Source organism: Zonotrichia leucophrys, chromosome 3 (assembly GCF_028769735.1).
Source record: "Zonotrichia leucophrys gambelii isolate GWCS_2022_RI chromosome 3, RI_Zleu_2.0, whole genome shotgun sequence".
In the NCBI taxonomy this organism is placed as follows: Eukaryota; Metazoa; Chordata; class Aves; order Passeriformes; family Passerellidae; genus Zonotrichia; species Zonotrichia leucophrys.
In genome coordinates this window covers 73,834,488-73,850,098 of record NC_088172.1, presented here as the reverse complement: position 1 = coordinate 73,850,098, position 15,611 = coordinate 73,834,488, and the positions used below count along the sequence as shown (strand labels likewise).

The following is a 15,611-nucleotide window of genomic DNA, read 5'->3' as shown; positions in this document are numbered from 1 at the left end:
TAGCTAACATTGTACGGCCACCACAAGGACCGGGAACTAACTAATTCTCTTCTGGAAACCAACCACCTCAGGCGCACCAGTGGCGGGGCAGGGCAGGCGGGCACAGCCGGGCAGCCGCGCTGGGTCGAGTCCCCGGAGGCCCGAGGGAGCCACAGCAGCGCTCTGCGGCCGCCCGGGACAATTCCCCAGGAGGGAAGGCGGCAGGACGAGCCACCATGGCCCGGGCAGGGCCCCGCGCTCCGAGCCAGGCCTCGGGGCGGCGCCGGGCACGCCGGGAGCCGCATTCCCGCCCGCGTTCCCGCGCGGCGCGCCGGGAGCTGTAGTCGCGGCCGTGCCGCTCGGCTCGGGCGCTGGGGGCGGGCTGGAGCGGCTCCATTTTGCGCCCGTCGGCGGGGCTACCCGGCCGTCCCGCGGCCCGGCCTGGCTCCAGGCAGGGCGCGGCCCGCCTCGGCCCTTCTCCCTTCCCTCTTCCTCTCTTCACTCCTCCCCGCCCGCCACCGGCACCGCCGCCGCCACCGGGGTGGGGCCCGCGGCCGCTGCCCCCCGCGCCGCCCGGCCCCCGCTGCCGGCCGCGGGCTGAGCGCGTCTCCCGGGGGCGCGGCCCCGTCCCTCCGCGGCGGCGGCTCCATGGTGCCCGCCGCCCCCCGCCGCCCCGCAGCAACAGGCAGGACGAGGAGGAAGCGGCCGCCGGGGGTCCGCACCGCCCCGCCGCCGGCCTGAGCGGCGCCGCCGCCGCAGCGGGAGCGACCGAGCGGGCGGGGGGCGCCCGCGGGCCGCCGGCGATGGCGAACCAGCTGGTGATCCTGAACGTCTACGACATGGTGAGCCACCGGCACGGCTCTGGGCGGGGGTCTCGGGCCCTCCCGGCAGGGCGGCGGCGGGGAGTGGCCTGCCCTGCGGGGGCCAGCGCGGCTGCGAAACTTTGCCTGCCCTTGCCGTGGCTGTCCCCGCGGGAGCTGGAGCCGGGGGCGGCGGAGCGGGAGAAAGAACGAGCCCGGGCAGGGGAGGGCGGGGGCGGTGATTTGGGAGGTCTGACGGATTCCTACAGCCCCTCTGTGACCTGCGACAAAAGTTTGCCGGGTCGGGTCTTCCTGTGACAGGTGGATCCGCTCCCTGTCGCGGGGGAAACTTTCCCTGTGCGTCCCTGTGCTGTGCTGCTCCCTCCGCTACTGCTCCGAAGCTCAGCAGCAGGGAGGCCCTGCCTTTCTGCTCACGAAAACCAGAAAGAGTCCACTTTTCCAAGAGGATGGTAGTTCAGGATAACCTCTGTCTCTGTAAGGATAAGAGCTTTTTAGCACAGTGTCAGTAAGGTGATTTTTTTGCTAGACCATATTTTTTTAATAGTTTTGTTGAGGCTGCGACCTGGTAGAAATAAGAGAGTCGCTCCAGCTTGATTTGCAGCCGTATGAGCTCACCTTCCCTCCCTCCTGGATAATCTTTATGTGGCACCTACAGCAGCTGTGGTATTGTCTTATGTTCAGCTGGAAGCTGCTCAAATGCCATGGTAACAAATGAGGTGTAAGTACCTGCATGGAACAGTAGGCTTGGATAAGTAATAAGAAAATATTATCCATTAATGCGTTTCAATCTCTGGAAATTAGAACGAGTGGCAGTATTCCTCTGACCAAGTTTTAAGTCTGCTGATAGAGGGACGGTAAGATGGAGAACTAGCTTCAGGTGACAGTGGTTGTGTTGCTTAGCTTATTTTGGATAGGCTTTCCTACCACCACCACCATTTTAAAGTGAACCTTTGCTGTTTTGAATGGGTGAAGGTGTATAGTGTAGTGCCAGTGACTGCTGGAAGTGAGAAAATACAGCTTGTTTTGCTTGGGAACAGTCACATTCAAATGCTAAAATGTTTAATAGCAATCAGTAGGGATCTGTCTGGCTTGAAATCAAATATATTTACAATATCATAGCAACTAGCCTGATTTTTGTCATTATTTTCTTTCACTCTAATACTTACCTCAGAAATCAATGTCCCTTTTTGGGGGGATTTTTTTGCCCACACCTGTGTTTGAACTCTGTCTCCAGTGAATATAGCCCATTACCTTGACTTTGGTTTCCTTCATTATAGACAGGGAGGGGAGACTGGAGACAAGAACAGTCTGTTCACTGTGATTTTCTCAGAGATGGGAGGAAAAAAGCAGGGGTCTTTGCTCACCTGGTTGAGCTCATATGTGATGCTAATATGAGAAAAAGTCACAGTGTGCCTTATTTACACTAGACCTGAGGAGGGAAGGCTGCCCTGTCACATGCATATATTTGACTTCTCTGGACTACAGTGCAAATATATATATTGGGGAATATCTTTTAGCATAAAAAAGATGGTTTTACATATATTAACTATAAATATTTGTACAGAGAAAGAAGTAGGACTTCAGCTTCGTGACTCTTACATAAGAATATCTTTGAAGTCAAGGCTTGACGCACTTCTGACTCACCAAAATGGAAGACCCACTGCTCTCATAAAGACTTGCTTAATTGTGCTGAGTGAGCCCAGTTCACAGGCAGGCTGTGAAACCTGAACAGAGTGGACTGACTCCTGTGTAAATGCCTGCCATGGCCTCTAAGAAACTCCATTCTCCCTCTGATGGTAGCACTGGTGGGGTGTGACTTCAGCATGCTGTCTCTTTTTCTCTTGTGATAGTCCACTCTTTCATTCACATCACCCTTTCTTTTTCTTCCAGAGCTGAATTGCTGTGATCATTTTACTCCAGCCATCCTAGGAAGGCTGGCAGTTGACATGAGGGAAGTGAGGAAAAAAAGCAACAGGAAGGGTGTGCTCCTAAAAGCTAGTGCCATATTTTTCCTAAGGACATGTTGGGGGGCTGTTGGTTATCCTGTTGTTATTGCTGGGATTCTGCCTCCATCAAGAATTCACAGTCTCTGAAGCCACCATCCATGGAAGGAACTGGCTCTCCAAAAGAAGCAGCCAAGCACATTTACTTGCAGATGCTTGATTACGTGTAGGGGTGACTTTAATGGTTGAAGCTGCACATCACCACAGATTATACATAAGGAGATTATACATACCACTAAGGAGAATATTTCTATTTTCCACTTCAGTCCTGTTTGTTGTTTTGTAGCGATATCTACTTTATTTGGCCATTAGAGAAGCAGTTTGATGTCTGGAAGATACCACCAGTGTACATCCTTCATTAAACTCCTCTGCTAAACCATATCTCAGTCCATTAGAGAGATGAGACCAAAGCCTCACTTTTGTGTTGCATAGCAGTTTTTACTGCTTGTACAACAGCCTGCTGAAGTCAATGGTACTGCTTTATTTGGGGACACTCGGAGTGGGTGGAAGAAGGGAGGAGTCCTCTGTAATAGCAGTTTTGAAGTTCTGTTTATTCACCAAACCACGCCAGCTGTGTATTGATTTGAGACATTAGCAGGTTTGCTGTTTGCTTCTGACATTCCATGTCATTGGGTTTGGGGCTGTTCTGTAGTTAAGGTTTGGGACTGGGTTTTTTTGTTTCTCTTTTGGAACCATTGTTATTCACCTGGTTGACAGAACCAATGTTACTGTAATGAACAAACAGCTTTATTTTAACCTGAACACAAACTGTGGCTTCATTTCCCAGGCAGCTGCTTAGGTATGCAGGGGTGTGCTAAGTGACCTTGCTGCTGCTGGAACTCCTTGCAGGAGTGAGTTGGTTGCTTTTGGAGGGTGTACCCTTCCAATGTCCTTAGTGCTTGAAAAAGCAAAAATCTTTGATACAACCAGAGTGTGAGGGGGATGTGTGTGTTGTAGAAGAAAGTCAACTTTCAAGGACTGGTAACTTTATGGAGGGAGAGAAGCTTAAGGGCATGTTTACGTGGTACAGTTCATGCCTTTGAACATCTTCTATGATCATTAAAAGGGTAGGGTGAAGGCTTTGATATATTGTGTTTTGAGAACTGGAGTGCTTTATAGCTTCATTTTAACTAACTGCTATTTTTAGGAGTCTAGTTTTTTTGTGCCCAAGTAGTATCCTATTTCTTCCCTTGTCAAATAAGGCAATAACAAGCTAAAGTATTAATGTAAATGAAAGCTCTGAAGGTATTTTGAAGCACTGGGATTAGTGTTTTTCTTTCATTGCAGTGACATGACTTTATTGTGCACATAGAAAAATACTTCTCTGATATTTTCCTTATGATAGATTAAACTTGAAATCCTGTTTTAGAAGACTGACATGTTGCAAAATATTGAGGATATGGGATTGCACCATACTACTATGGCAAAATCTACATCAAGACTAAAGGGAATGCAGTTTGTGTAATGGAAACAAGGATGTAGCATGTGGGATCAGTTTGGGCATGTTACTGATCCAGTGAGCTATAAGATGTAATTTAATTTACAGTCCTTATTTTGTAAGTTGTATATAATCTTTTCAGCTGCAGCCAAATTCAGCACTCTTTGTTGCATTTGTCCTGCATTTCTTCCTTCAGTGAGATAAGGCATTTTGTTCAATGAGTAAATGGGACCAACCTTCCAATAGCTCATCCAGATTAAGTAATAATTAGATATAATTACTTTCCTAGGGGGAAAGTAATTCTGCCTCATTGAAATTCTTTTATCTTCAATTAACCTATTCTGTTCTTACTGGAAATATGAAGCAAAGTGCCAGCTTGCTTCAGGCACTTCTTCCAAAGCTGCTAACTTTGATTTTATCTGCCACCAGTGCTCGCTTTGTGCAGTGTAGCAAGGCCTGAGTGTTGAGGTGGCACCAGCAGGGAGGAGTGTGTGCTTGGATAGGGGCAGGCTGTGCTCAGTGCCCTGTTGGATCAGCTTTCCATCCCCTTCATCCGCTTCTCTGCGGATCAATGACAAGGCTTGGTGACTCACTTTTCTCTCTCCCCTATACTTTGTTCGGTTTCATGGGGTTGTGGCTGGGGAGTACTGTGAATACTTTTTCTCCTCGTTTTCTTCTGTCAAATAACCAGCTAGGCTTTATTCTATCCCACTGCATGTGGGGTATCTTGTGTAAGTTTTGTTCTGTTTTCAGAAAGCAGCCGTAACCCTGCTTGGCATTAACAGATCCAGTGGGTACATGTTATGTAGGTTGTTTGGAATTCAGCAGCCAGGTTCTGAGTTTTCTGGCCACAAGTGCCCAGGAGAGGGACAGACTAGAGCACCAGAGACCCTGTCTAGCTCAGTTCTAGGTAAGGTTCATTTGGATACACCTTCCCATTAGGCAAACGTGCTTTATTCCAGTGATGACAAACTGTACCTTAACTGTGCCTACGGTTTTGACTATAAATATAAACCTGAAACTATTTTGAAATGGTGAGCTGGTAAACCCTGGGATAGGAAGGGCTTCAGAACTGGAACACATTTATGTTACAGTAGCTCTTCTGTTTTCATGGGGACTTGGATTTCACCTTGTAGGCAGAATCCTTTTTTTATGCTCACAAGCCCACTAAGATGAGTAGTCTTCGCATCCTTCTCCTTTCTTTCCCTCTTTGTATTCTCCCTGATATATGTCTTCCTATACAGAGTAAATTAATGCAGTGTATTTCTGGATGTAGCTTGTTCTTATAGACTTGCTCTCTGCTCTTTCTGGGGGGTGGAATGAAAGAACTGCTAAGCCCTTTAGACTAAGGTGATGATTTAGTGTAGTCATCCATACCCCACTAGCTAACATAGCACTACACTGACAAAGCCAGAAATTAAAGCAAGTGGTAAAGTTTAATCTTAAGCAAAATTTATCCATTGATCACAGTTGAGCTTTAAGTAAACATAAGGTGCAAAATCTGCCTTCTCTTAATTCATATTGACAAAATTTCCCACAGCTGGCTCGTCTGTTTGTAACTATTGGCAAGGTGTGCTCTTTTTGCCATTTAGCTTGTTTTTGTTTTTATTAATAGCCTGCCAACCTGAGGTTTAGTGTATCATTTTTATTGGGAGACAAAAAGCCTACACGCCGTAATGTTTGCAGTGGTGCTGTAAATTACACACTGACTCCAGCCAGCACATCTTCAAGTGTGACACCTGCAACCTTTTATGTTTTTATCGCTGCTTTTGCTGCACAGTGGCTTTGCATCAGAAAACACTGATTATGTCAACAGGTTGTGTGAAGAAGATTGCTTGATGCTTTCTGCCTGCTTGCTAAACCAGTATTAATTTACTGGGGGTACTGCCTCAGCCTGAATCCTGCTGCCAGTTGACTTTTTGAAGTCTGCTTTGTAAAAACTCACAGAGAAGCTCTGGGAAATAAAAATCCTGTTACTGGAGTAATTGACAAAATAATGTTTTCCTTGTATTTTCCTGAGGTTTTTCTTGCTAGCCAATTTCAGTTTTAAGGACAACTGAGGCTGGTTTTTTTAAGGCTTTGTTTCAGGTTCCTACTCCAGTTGTGTGTCACTTGAAATCTTTTCATGCTTGGGGACTGATACTTTGAGAGTGGTGATGCAGACAGGGGAAAAGTACTTTGAGGTTTTCCTTTATCAGAGTTCTGCATCTTTGAGGTCTTCAGGGTAACAGTTAGCTTCTGATAGACACTTGCTGCTGCTGCACTTTCATAAAAGAAAAGAGAAAGCATTAAGAGAAGTTTCCTTTCTTTACTATTCTTTCCATTTTATAAAAAAAATTCTCTTCTGATTCCTTTTGAAATGCATCTGTTTTCTGTTGGGTACAATACAAGTGATATATTGGAAAAAAGTGTCGGACCTATGCAAAGGACTTAAACCTCATGTTTGGAACCCCATGCATCAGCAGCCTGGAGAGAGCTTTGTCTCTTGCATGGTGACCTCTAACTGAGTGTTCAAAGACAAAATATAAGAAGGTAATTTCAGTTCATCTCTGGGTATGTCTTGTGCTCATCTGTTCAAAAGCAGGTGTGGTCATTGCTATGAATGGCAGTTGGTGGTGATCTCACAATCCCACATTCTGATGGACCTTGAAGAAAAAATGTGCTCCTTAAAATTACAGCAATTGATCCTGGAATGTGTTCCACCTAATGGCAAACTTAGCAGCCTACAGCTTGTTGACAAATAGGAGGTTGATCTGGATTTCTCCCAGGTTCAGACTCCTTGGCTGACAAACTTTGACAGCACTAAAAAACTGGAATAGAACCTAATGGAATTAATTCACTGCGTGCAGTTTGGGAATTTTAGTTACATTCTGTTCCTGTAAAATGGATTGTGCAGTTTACACTTTGTGATAAGGTTTAATACTTTGTGATAGGGTTTAATGCTTTTGATGTGGGGGGACACATGTCTGCTCTGAAAAGATAAATCTGTACTGCAAACTAACTTAAGTTTTGGGTTTGTTTTTTTTTCTTCTTTTCTTTTAGTATTGGATGAATGAATATACTTCTTCCCTTGGAATTGGAGTGTTTCATTCAGGTATAGAGGTGTATGGCCGAGGTATGTACAAGAAAAGCATAACTTACTTTTTCCTTCAGTAATACTGATATTTAAAAAGCATTTTTCAGATAGTGAGGGGAGCCTAGCTCCTGAAACTTGTTCACCTCTTTTCTCATCTATTCTGCCTCTGGAAAAAAACCTTGGACATGAATAACCTGGTAGCCACTGTGCATTCTTTTGTACAAAGCTATGCAACTTCTTCAGTCAGGCATAGAAATCTTTATTTTAGGTTTGGAAATACTTAAAGAAACGTATCTAAAACAAATGTGTGCTTTGTGTAAAGCATGGTTGAATCCATTGCTTAGTTTTCTGTCAGCACTTACTGCAAGGAGTTAATTTTTAACTGCAGGAACAATAATCTGTTGCAGAGAGACACCTAAAAGTGCATGATGCTCAGGCAAAGGTTTATTCCATTTTGGTAGGTTGGTTTGTTTTAGAGACCATTTCTTTCAAAGGCATCCCATTCGTGCTGTTCATAAAAGATGCCCTTGTGATCAATAACAGCAATGCTTTTCAGTTTTGCTAAATGGGTTGTGCTTGGGTGCTGCAGCCTCCTGGTCTGTTCAGGCCCCTTTGCACCTGCATTGCAGCCAAAGGTGTTTGTGCACACCCTAGCACGGGCTCAGCTCTGAGGTGTTTCTGCCCAAAGCATAATGACACTCCGAGGTGATGGTGTTGCTGGAAGTAGTCCAGTTAAAGAAGGAAAATTTACTGCTCTGGTTTGTTTTTTTTTGGAACGTGTTGGGAGGTGAGGGGAAGGAGCAAAAGGCAGGGCATGCACTCCAAAGACCACACTGCCCAAAGTTATCTTAAACTATGTTTCAGCTACTGTAATGGTCACATTGTATCTGATTTTGCAAGTGTTACCAGAGCAACAAATTGACAAAAATACAATGCTAAAACTTTTTTGGGGATTTTTGTTTTAATCTGACCCAGAAAGACCTGACTCTTAAGAGTGCTGTGCCTGAAACCCAGTTTTTGAGCTGTGCCAAATACATGTGCCCCCCTTCCTGTTGGGATTATAGCAGCTTTCTCATATAGCAGGTCATGCCCCTGCTAGAACAATGACTTGCATTTTTCCAGGCACATCAAACCTTTTATTCATTAACCTGTTGTAAAAAAGGTTATCCACAAAACTGAGTGCTAGACATGGGTGATGTGTTATGGGTTTTGAGGAAAGGAAGTGTGAAGTCATGCTTAAAGCTTTTTATTACACTCTGGGTGCGGCGTGCTCTGTTATCTTACACATACAGACGGAAGCTGCAGCACACCATGATGCTTTCATGTAGTGTGAGTGCTTAAGCCAGCAGGTGCTATGTGCAGACTGGAGATGCATGCACTGGTTTACTTTCTTGCTCTATTAAAGAACTTGTGAACCTGTAAAGAATTGAACTGTTGCAAATCAAGAAATTTAAAGAACCTATTAGGCCACTATGCACTGCCACACTGAGGACTGTGGTGTACACTGGATAGAAATGCCATCAGACCTCTGAGGATGCAGTACTTTGAATCCCCAAAGTACTATCCACTTTTCATAGACATATGTAAGTGGAATTCTAAAGACAAGTATGTATAAAGATGTACAATTTAACTTGTAAATGCTCACTTATACAATGAGAACAATATGTACTTTCTGCAAAGTTATTCAAGTTAAACCTGTGCACTGATGTAGGAAATTTCCTGTTAGTTTTTACTTAGGCTGAGTAGTAACTGACAAAGGTATTAATTTCCAGTTCATTTAATTTGCTCCACGTGTAAATAACATGTCTGGTTGCTAGCTTTAGATCCTTGTGAAATCACCTTCCAGTCAGTAATCTCTGCTGTTTTTTACTGTCATCAGATGCTGCTTTCGTTAAATCTGAGTTTTCTTTTTCAGAATTTGCCTATGGTGGTCATCCATACCCTTTTTCTGGAATATTTGAGATTTCACCAGGAAATGCTTCTGAGCTAGGAGAAACATTTAAATTTAAGTAAGAAAGATTACCTATTTTCTTGCTCTTTGAAAAAGCATATGAAAAGGACAATTTGTTGCATTTATTTTTGAGGATAGATGTATTGAATTGTAAAGGATTTCTAGCTTTCTGATAAATTCATGTGTTTGCATAGAAATGAAAAACAGACAGAGGTGACGAGACAATGAAGTGTCTACAGCAAAGATCTTTTTTTTTAGCATACCATTAACTTCCTGAAATGCATACAAATTTTGTGGACTTGGAGCTAACTTTTATTGCTTACACAGCATAAGCAATGCAGTAACTTTTTCAAGTTGGTAATCAGCAAGAAAACATCATCTCTCATGATAAAGATGAAAGTGGTGCCATAAAATGGAATAGAAAGACCCTTTGTTATTCTTGGAGAACAGAAAGATCTTGCTACCCACAGTGGAGTGACTTTTGGGCAATGTATGAACAGTATCCCACCTGTGTCATGGGAGCCAAATCACCTTCTACTCTCTGTTTCTCTTCTAGAGAGGCTGTGGTTCTAGGCAGTACTGACTTTATGGAAGATGATATAGAAAAAATAGTAGAAGAGCTTGGAAAGGAATTCAAAGGAAATGCTTATCACCTAATGCACAAAAACTGCAATCACTTTTCTTCAGCTTTATCTGAGGTAAACAAACTTAAAGGTCTATAGAAAGGTGTTTCACAGGTGGTCACAGAGCATCATATCCTTCCAGTTCTTTGGAACGTTTGGTTTAATTTCCCACTTCCTATCTCTGTTGCCTTGGGCAAATATCATCATTTTTCAGGTTGTATTTGTGCTTATGTCCAAAGCACCAGAATTTCCTGCTAAATATTATTGCTGTACATAGCTTGTGTTGGAGCAGAGGTGCATTCCTAAAGAGATACCTAGTAAATAAAGTATTAAGAAGATTTAGAAATAATTTTAGTTGTTTCAGGGATTGCTACTGAAGATAGAACTACTTGTTATTTTTCTCACATTATTTGTATTTCCCCACAGAAACATCACACTGTAAATAATTTACAAAGTTATGACCTAGTGTTAAAGAATAGCAGAGGCATTAAAGTTCCCCAGATAATGTTAATCTTCTGCTTGAGAGGCTTTTATCAAGTTATTGCTCTGCCAGCACCTATGTACTGGTCATCTAGATCCTTGATGGTCGTGCAGAGTATGTGACCGAGGAGTGGAACAGGCTTTGCTTTTTCCCCCTTGGCTTTGTTGTGTAACACGATCAGTTTGCCAATATGATTGAATGCCTGATCATTCACATGTGTATCCACACATGGGAAAGGGCCAGGAACAAGTAACCCAGGTCAAAGAGGGGAATGGAAACTTTGATTTTCATTGATAGTTGGCAATCTCTGCTTGACAAAATTTATTCTAATGTTTCATTGAAACACTCCAAAACAAGGATGGCTGATTTTCCCATGTGAAGTTTCCCAGATTTTATTTGGGGTTTTTTTTTCCAAAATAGTTAATGCATACTTGCTGTATAGCCTGTGTTTGATGTAGACTGATCTTCCAGTGGTAGTGGAAAATTTTATTGAGATGATGATTCATGTGCAATACTGTTACAAGTAAGTAGGGTGAGACACTGACAAAGCTGCAGTTGGTGTGAAATCTGGCCTATATGGCCAGGGTTTTGCCATACTCTTCAGCTGTATGGTCATATTGTTTCTGCTTTAGGTCTTGTCCTATTTAGTGTTCAAATTTGCTATAAAAGTGGGTATAATTGCAAGTTAAATGCTGCTCAGTTAGAGCAGAGTAGTGCCCATGTTCTCCAGATTTGCACTGTGATACCAGAAATTAATATGGAGGTGGTTAAATAAAGTAACTCACTCCTTGAATAGTGACAACAAAATTATTTAATGACTGATATGGAGTAAAAATAAGTACTTAATGCAACTTTATACATTTTTGAGGAGTTGAACCCAGCTGTGCATTGTATATTTCCAAAGTGTGTGCTTGGCCTGTGTTGTAGGATAGAGATGTCTTGTGGAAATTGTCAGAAGCCACCCCAGTAAGGAGCCTCAGCTGTGTGTGTAACTCTATGCAGTTATAGTACTGACACTGGCCACTTGATTTCAGGGTGCTTTTTTGTAACATTGGGGTTTCTCCTGCAGTTTCTGTTTCTGAGGAATTCGGACTGAATAGAAACCATAGCTTAACTAATTTCTGTGCCTTTTAGAAAAGTTATTAAGAAAGAGTGAGGTGCTTAGGCTTTTCAGGACTTCTAAGAAAATCATAGAATCAACCACGTGTCCAACTTTCACAATGGAATATAGGTGTCTTTTTGGGACTTAAAATGCTGCATTTACTGATGGAAAAGGTCATAGTGCAGCTAACTTGGGTACTTCTTGACTGGCATTTGTAAACTGCAAGGTTGCTGCAGCTTTTGCTTCTTATTTACAGTACTGCTGTTTTGTTATTGCTGAATCCAGAAAACAAATTAACCCTTTGTTTTTCCTTCCCCCATAGATTCTCTGTGGAAAAGAGATTCCACGATGGGTGAATCGCCTTGCCTACTTCAGCTCTTGTATTCCCTTCCTCCAGAGCTGCCTGCCAAAGGAGTGGCTGACTCCTGCAGCCCTCCAGTCCAGTGTTAGCCAGGAGCTACACGATGAGCTGGAGGAAGCTGAGGATGCAGCAGCATCAGCTTCCTTGGCAAGCTCAGCATCTGGGTCTAGAACTGGACGCCACACCAAATTATAAGTCCTCCTCCAAAGTAGCAAATACTTCAGAAATACTTTTGAAATACTTCAGTTTGATCTCTTCAGCAATTGACTTCCTGACAGAACATGAGAGCCAACTCTAGAACATTGTTTTATATGCAAAAAAAAAGCTCTCATCAACCCCTGTTTCAGCTCAGGATTATAGACGTAGTGAAAGGAATTGCTGGGAGAAAAGGGAAGGATTTTGTGTGAAGCCACCCTTTTCATTTTCACCTGTTTGGTAGACCTGAGTTAACATCTTGCATAAAGCAGAACTTAAATTATTTGTTTACAGTATTGTGTACTGCTGTTTACAAGTCCTGTAAGGACTCCTGCTACCATGGAAGAAGAAAGCATTTGGGTTTGATTTAACTGTTGGTATAAATCAAAAGCAGTGGTATGATGCCCTGGATGAACTTTCCCCTTTGTTTTCAAGATTTAAGGCAGGAGAACACTAAATTGAGGAATGCCAGAAACTGCTGAATACTATATATGTGAACAGGGTACTGTGCTCTTAAAGTGGCTGATGTAAACAGGTAGATTCCAGGATGTAGGGAGACTGGTTTGGTCTAAAATCTGTTCCTAGAAGTATGACCTCTACATTAATGAAACTGTGGATTTTTGCACATATGAAGGGAAATTTCTATCTCATTGCAATGCACATCAATCCATTTCTTTTTTTTTTTTCAATTCAGCCATTTAGTTTTCATCCTGTCTTGTGTCTTTACTTGCAGTTTACTTCAGGATTTAAACATGTCAATATCATCTGCTAGAAGCATCAACAAATTTTTCACTTCTTTGCTTTACTTGATTTCAAACTTGTATATATAAGTTAGTACTTGTATTCCTTTTTTGTTTGTTTCATATAGTTTGGAATCGTGTAAAACAAGCCATTTATGGTTGGGGAATGGCCTTTGCTTCCTGCTGCTGATTTTGCTTCATTTGAGTTTGTAAACATTCGTGTCCTTCTTTTTTTGAGCTATAAATTACTGCCCAGTTGTGCATATCCGCACAAATGATAGAGAAATCCTAATTTATTTTCCCACAGTCTCTATCTGTGGCATTAACTTTCTTATCAGATGTAATGAAGAAAAACCTGAAAATTGCTTATGCACCTGCGTGTTTACACAGCAGAACCCACTAATCTGCACACATAATTATATCTGAAGGTAAGAGATATTATTTTCTAAAATACAGAAGTATGTTTGCTGGTAGATTATAATTAGAGCTAAATTATAATTAGTGATCAGAATATATAATGGAATGCCTTATTCTTGTTCACTTACCAAGAGAATTAATTGTTCTTCCAATCATTAGTGTAAATTAGTGAGGTTCTATTGTGCACATAAGGCTACAGTAGCACAAACATGAGAGAGGTGAGCTTGAGTATTTTGTAAGACTTGCTGCCTTAAACTAACAAAAAACATACCATCCCTAAACAGGATCAGCTCACAAAGAAGTGTGCATTACTCAAAATACGGATGATTCTTACGAGCTTTATTTACAGTCTTTTGCTGGGTTTAGTTTTTCTGTTGAATGAAATACTGACTCTGCAGTTTCTGCTGTTTAAAAGCAAAAAAAAGTCCTCTTGGAAGGCAAAATGCTTCATGTTATGAATGCTCCTGGCCGTGGGTAGTGGTGCCATTGAATCCTATGGAAAGGTGCAGTAGCTGTATCATAGTAAGAATTCTTATGGTTGCCAGCTCCAACTTGTGCTAGAAACAAGTAGAAGTTTTTCCTGCTGCCACCTGGGTTGAATCCTTCATCAGACAGACTTTAGGTTTTCCCTTTTTTCTGTGATGCAGTGTAGTACAGAGAGAGATACGCTCAGTTCTGGGGGGGGAAAATCAAGTGAGACTCTTTCTGGAAAGAGCGAGATAATAGTAAACGTCTCCATAACTGTATTTTGGTACATGTTTTAATAATCTCTTCTATCAAGTGGGAAATGCTTAAGGCTGGTGAGTCTGCCACTAACTTCATTCTCTGTTTGATCTCCAGAAGCTGGATATACTGACCCTTCCTGTTGAGTGTTTTCCACTCTGAATTTGAGTTCTCCCTTCCTTCTTTTCCCTGTAGTGAAAATGACTATGGTGGTCTCCAGTCAACTCTCAAGCATTACACAACTGGATCTCGCACTACTCACAGCTCAGACAACAGGCTGCAGACAGGTTGTTTTGTCTCTGCTGTGCAGCTGTGGTAGTAATGTGACTAAGTCTCTTGGCCAGGGCAGGTCCTTTATTTCAGCTCAGGGTTGAGGCCACTGATCTAGCAACGTACTGTAGCTTTTCCTAGGCTTTAGGAAAAATAAATAGAATGAATTTTCATTGCTACCTTTTATGTACCAAAATCAGCTTTTTAGGCTTCTGATACATCCAGAGCGCTAGGTCACAAATCTCTACACCTTCATTAACACACACAATTACAGCATGTACAATGCAAGAACATGACAGATCACAGCACAGTTTTTATTTAGAAGTAAAACTGAGACTATTTTTTATAAAGCAGACTGGAAAGTTTGTAACAAAAACATTCATTTTATTAGCTGTACAGGTGAAAATACTGTCTTATGCTCCATAACAACTTTTTTCTGTTTGTTTTGAAACCATCCATTTGTAAATCCTGTAAGGAAACTGACACCTGAACCCTGAAGGTTGCTGGGTATTGAATCAAAGCAAGCAGTACTGTAATTCCAACCGTGTGCTGTCAGCTCAGCCTCTGCTGGATGCCTGCAAGTCACCCTGCCAGTGGTTACTCCCATTTGTTAGCAATAGAGCAAGTTACCTTTCACCAGCATTACTGCCAAGCAGGGATTACTTTAGCCTACTAATGACCACACTGTGCTAGGACTAGAACACTTCAGAATGCTGTGAGAAAGCTGGACACCTGTGGAATCTTCTCCATCAAAACGGGTAGAAAAATATCACCACTTCAGGGTTCTGCTCTGTTTACTTTCTCATTCTTGTTTAATTTTCTGTGAGATAGTACTTTTGATATGTATTACGTTGTTTATCTCAGTCATTTTATTTAAATGCCATTTTCTGTTCAGCAAGCCAAAAAAATCCAATGTACTGTCAGTGTGCACCAGTAACTTCGGAGTGGCTTGGTAAAAAAAAACATAGTTGCATTACTTCTAAAATTTGCAATGCAATTCTGATCACTATTGATAGATGATAATTTTCACTGTTGGAAGTTGGTTACAAGCTGAATATTCACTGATGCATTTTTTGTAAACTTGTATTCAAGTTTACTACATAGTATTTGTATAAAATTCAAAGAATTTTGACTTTTGTTACCTGTACATGGCAACAAGTTGTCTAGCATCTTAAACTTAAATCCATCAGTTTATTAAAAATACTTTTATAAAAAAAAAGTTGGCTCTGTGTGTTACTCCCCTTGTACCTACAGCTTGTTTTGGCAGTGCCACCCAAGTTGATGTTTGGTTCTGAGTGATGGTTTTGCAGGACAGTGAGACTACCCAAGGGTTTCCTGTAGTTAAGCTTTAGGCTGACATGGGCATCAGGCACTGCAGTTTGGTTTGTGTGAGGCATCTGCCCCAAACATCCCCAGCTCTGGCACAGAGTT

The 15,611-nt window shown here is 42.3% G+C and overlaps 1 protein-coding gene across 1 annotated transcript; it reads left to right on the top strand.

Moving 5' to 3' along the window:
* The first annotated feature begins 368 nt into the window (after positions 1-368).
* On the top strand, positions 369-15,399 carry DESI2 (desumoylating isopeptidase 2). Its single transcript, XM_064708818.1, has 5 exons — positions 369-821; positions 7,284-7,356; positions 9,233-9,326; positions 9,825-9,966; positions 11,797-15,399. Exons 1-5 carry the CDS (start codon positions 783-785, stop codon positions 12,028-12,030), a joined length of 582 nt encoding a protein of 193 aa, XP_064564888.1. The 5' UTR covers positions 369-782; the 3' UTR covers positions 12,031-15,399.
* The last annotated feature ends 212 nt before the right edge of the window (positions 15,400-15,611 follow it).

Excerpts from the sequence above, each read along its gene's own strand:
- DESI2 (XM_064708818.1), top strand. The coding sequence starts at position 783 with ATGGCGAACCAGCTGGTGATCCTGAACGTCTACGACATG. Across the intron at positions 822-7,283 it reads TCCTGAACGTCTACGACATG|TATTGGATGAATGAATATAC; the intron begins GTGAGCCACCGG and ends CTTTTCTTTTAG. Across the intron at positions 7,357-9,232 it reads TATAGAGGTGTATGGCCGAG|AATTTGCCTATGGTGGTCAT; the intron begins GTATGTACAAGA and ends TTTCTTTTTCAG.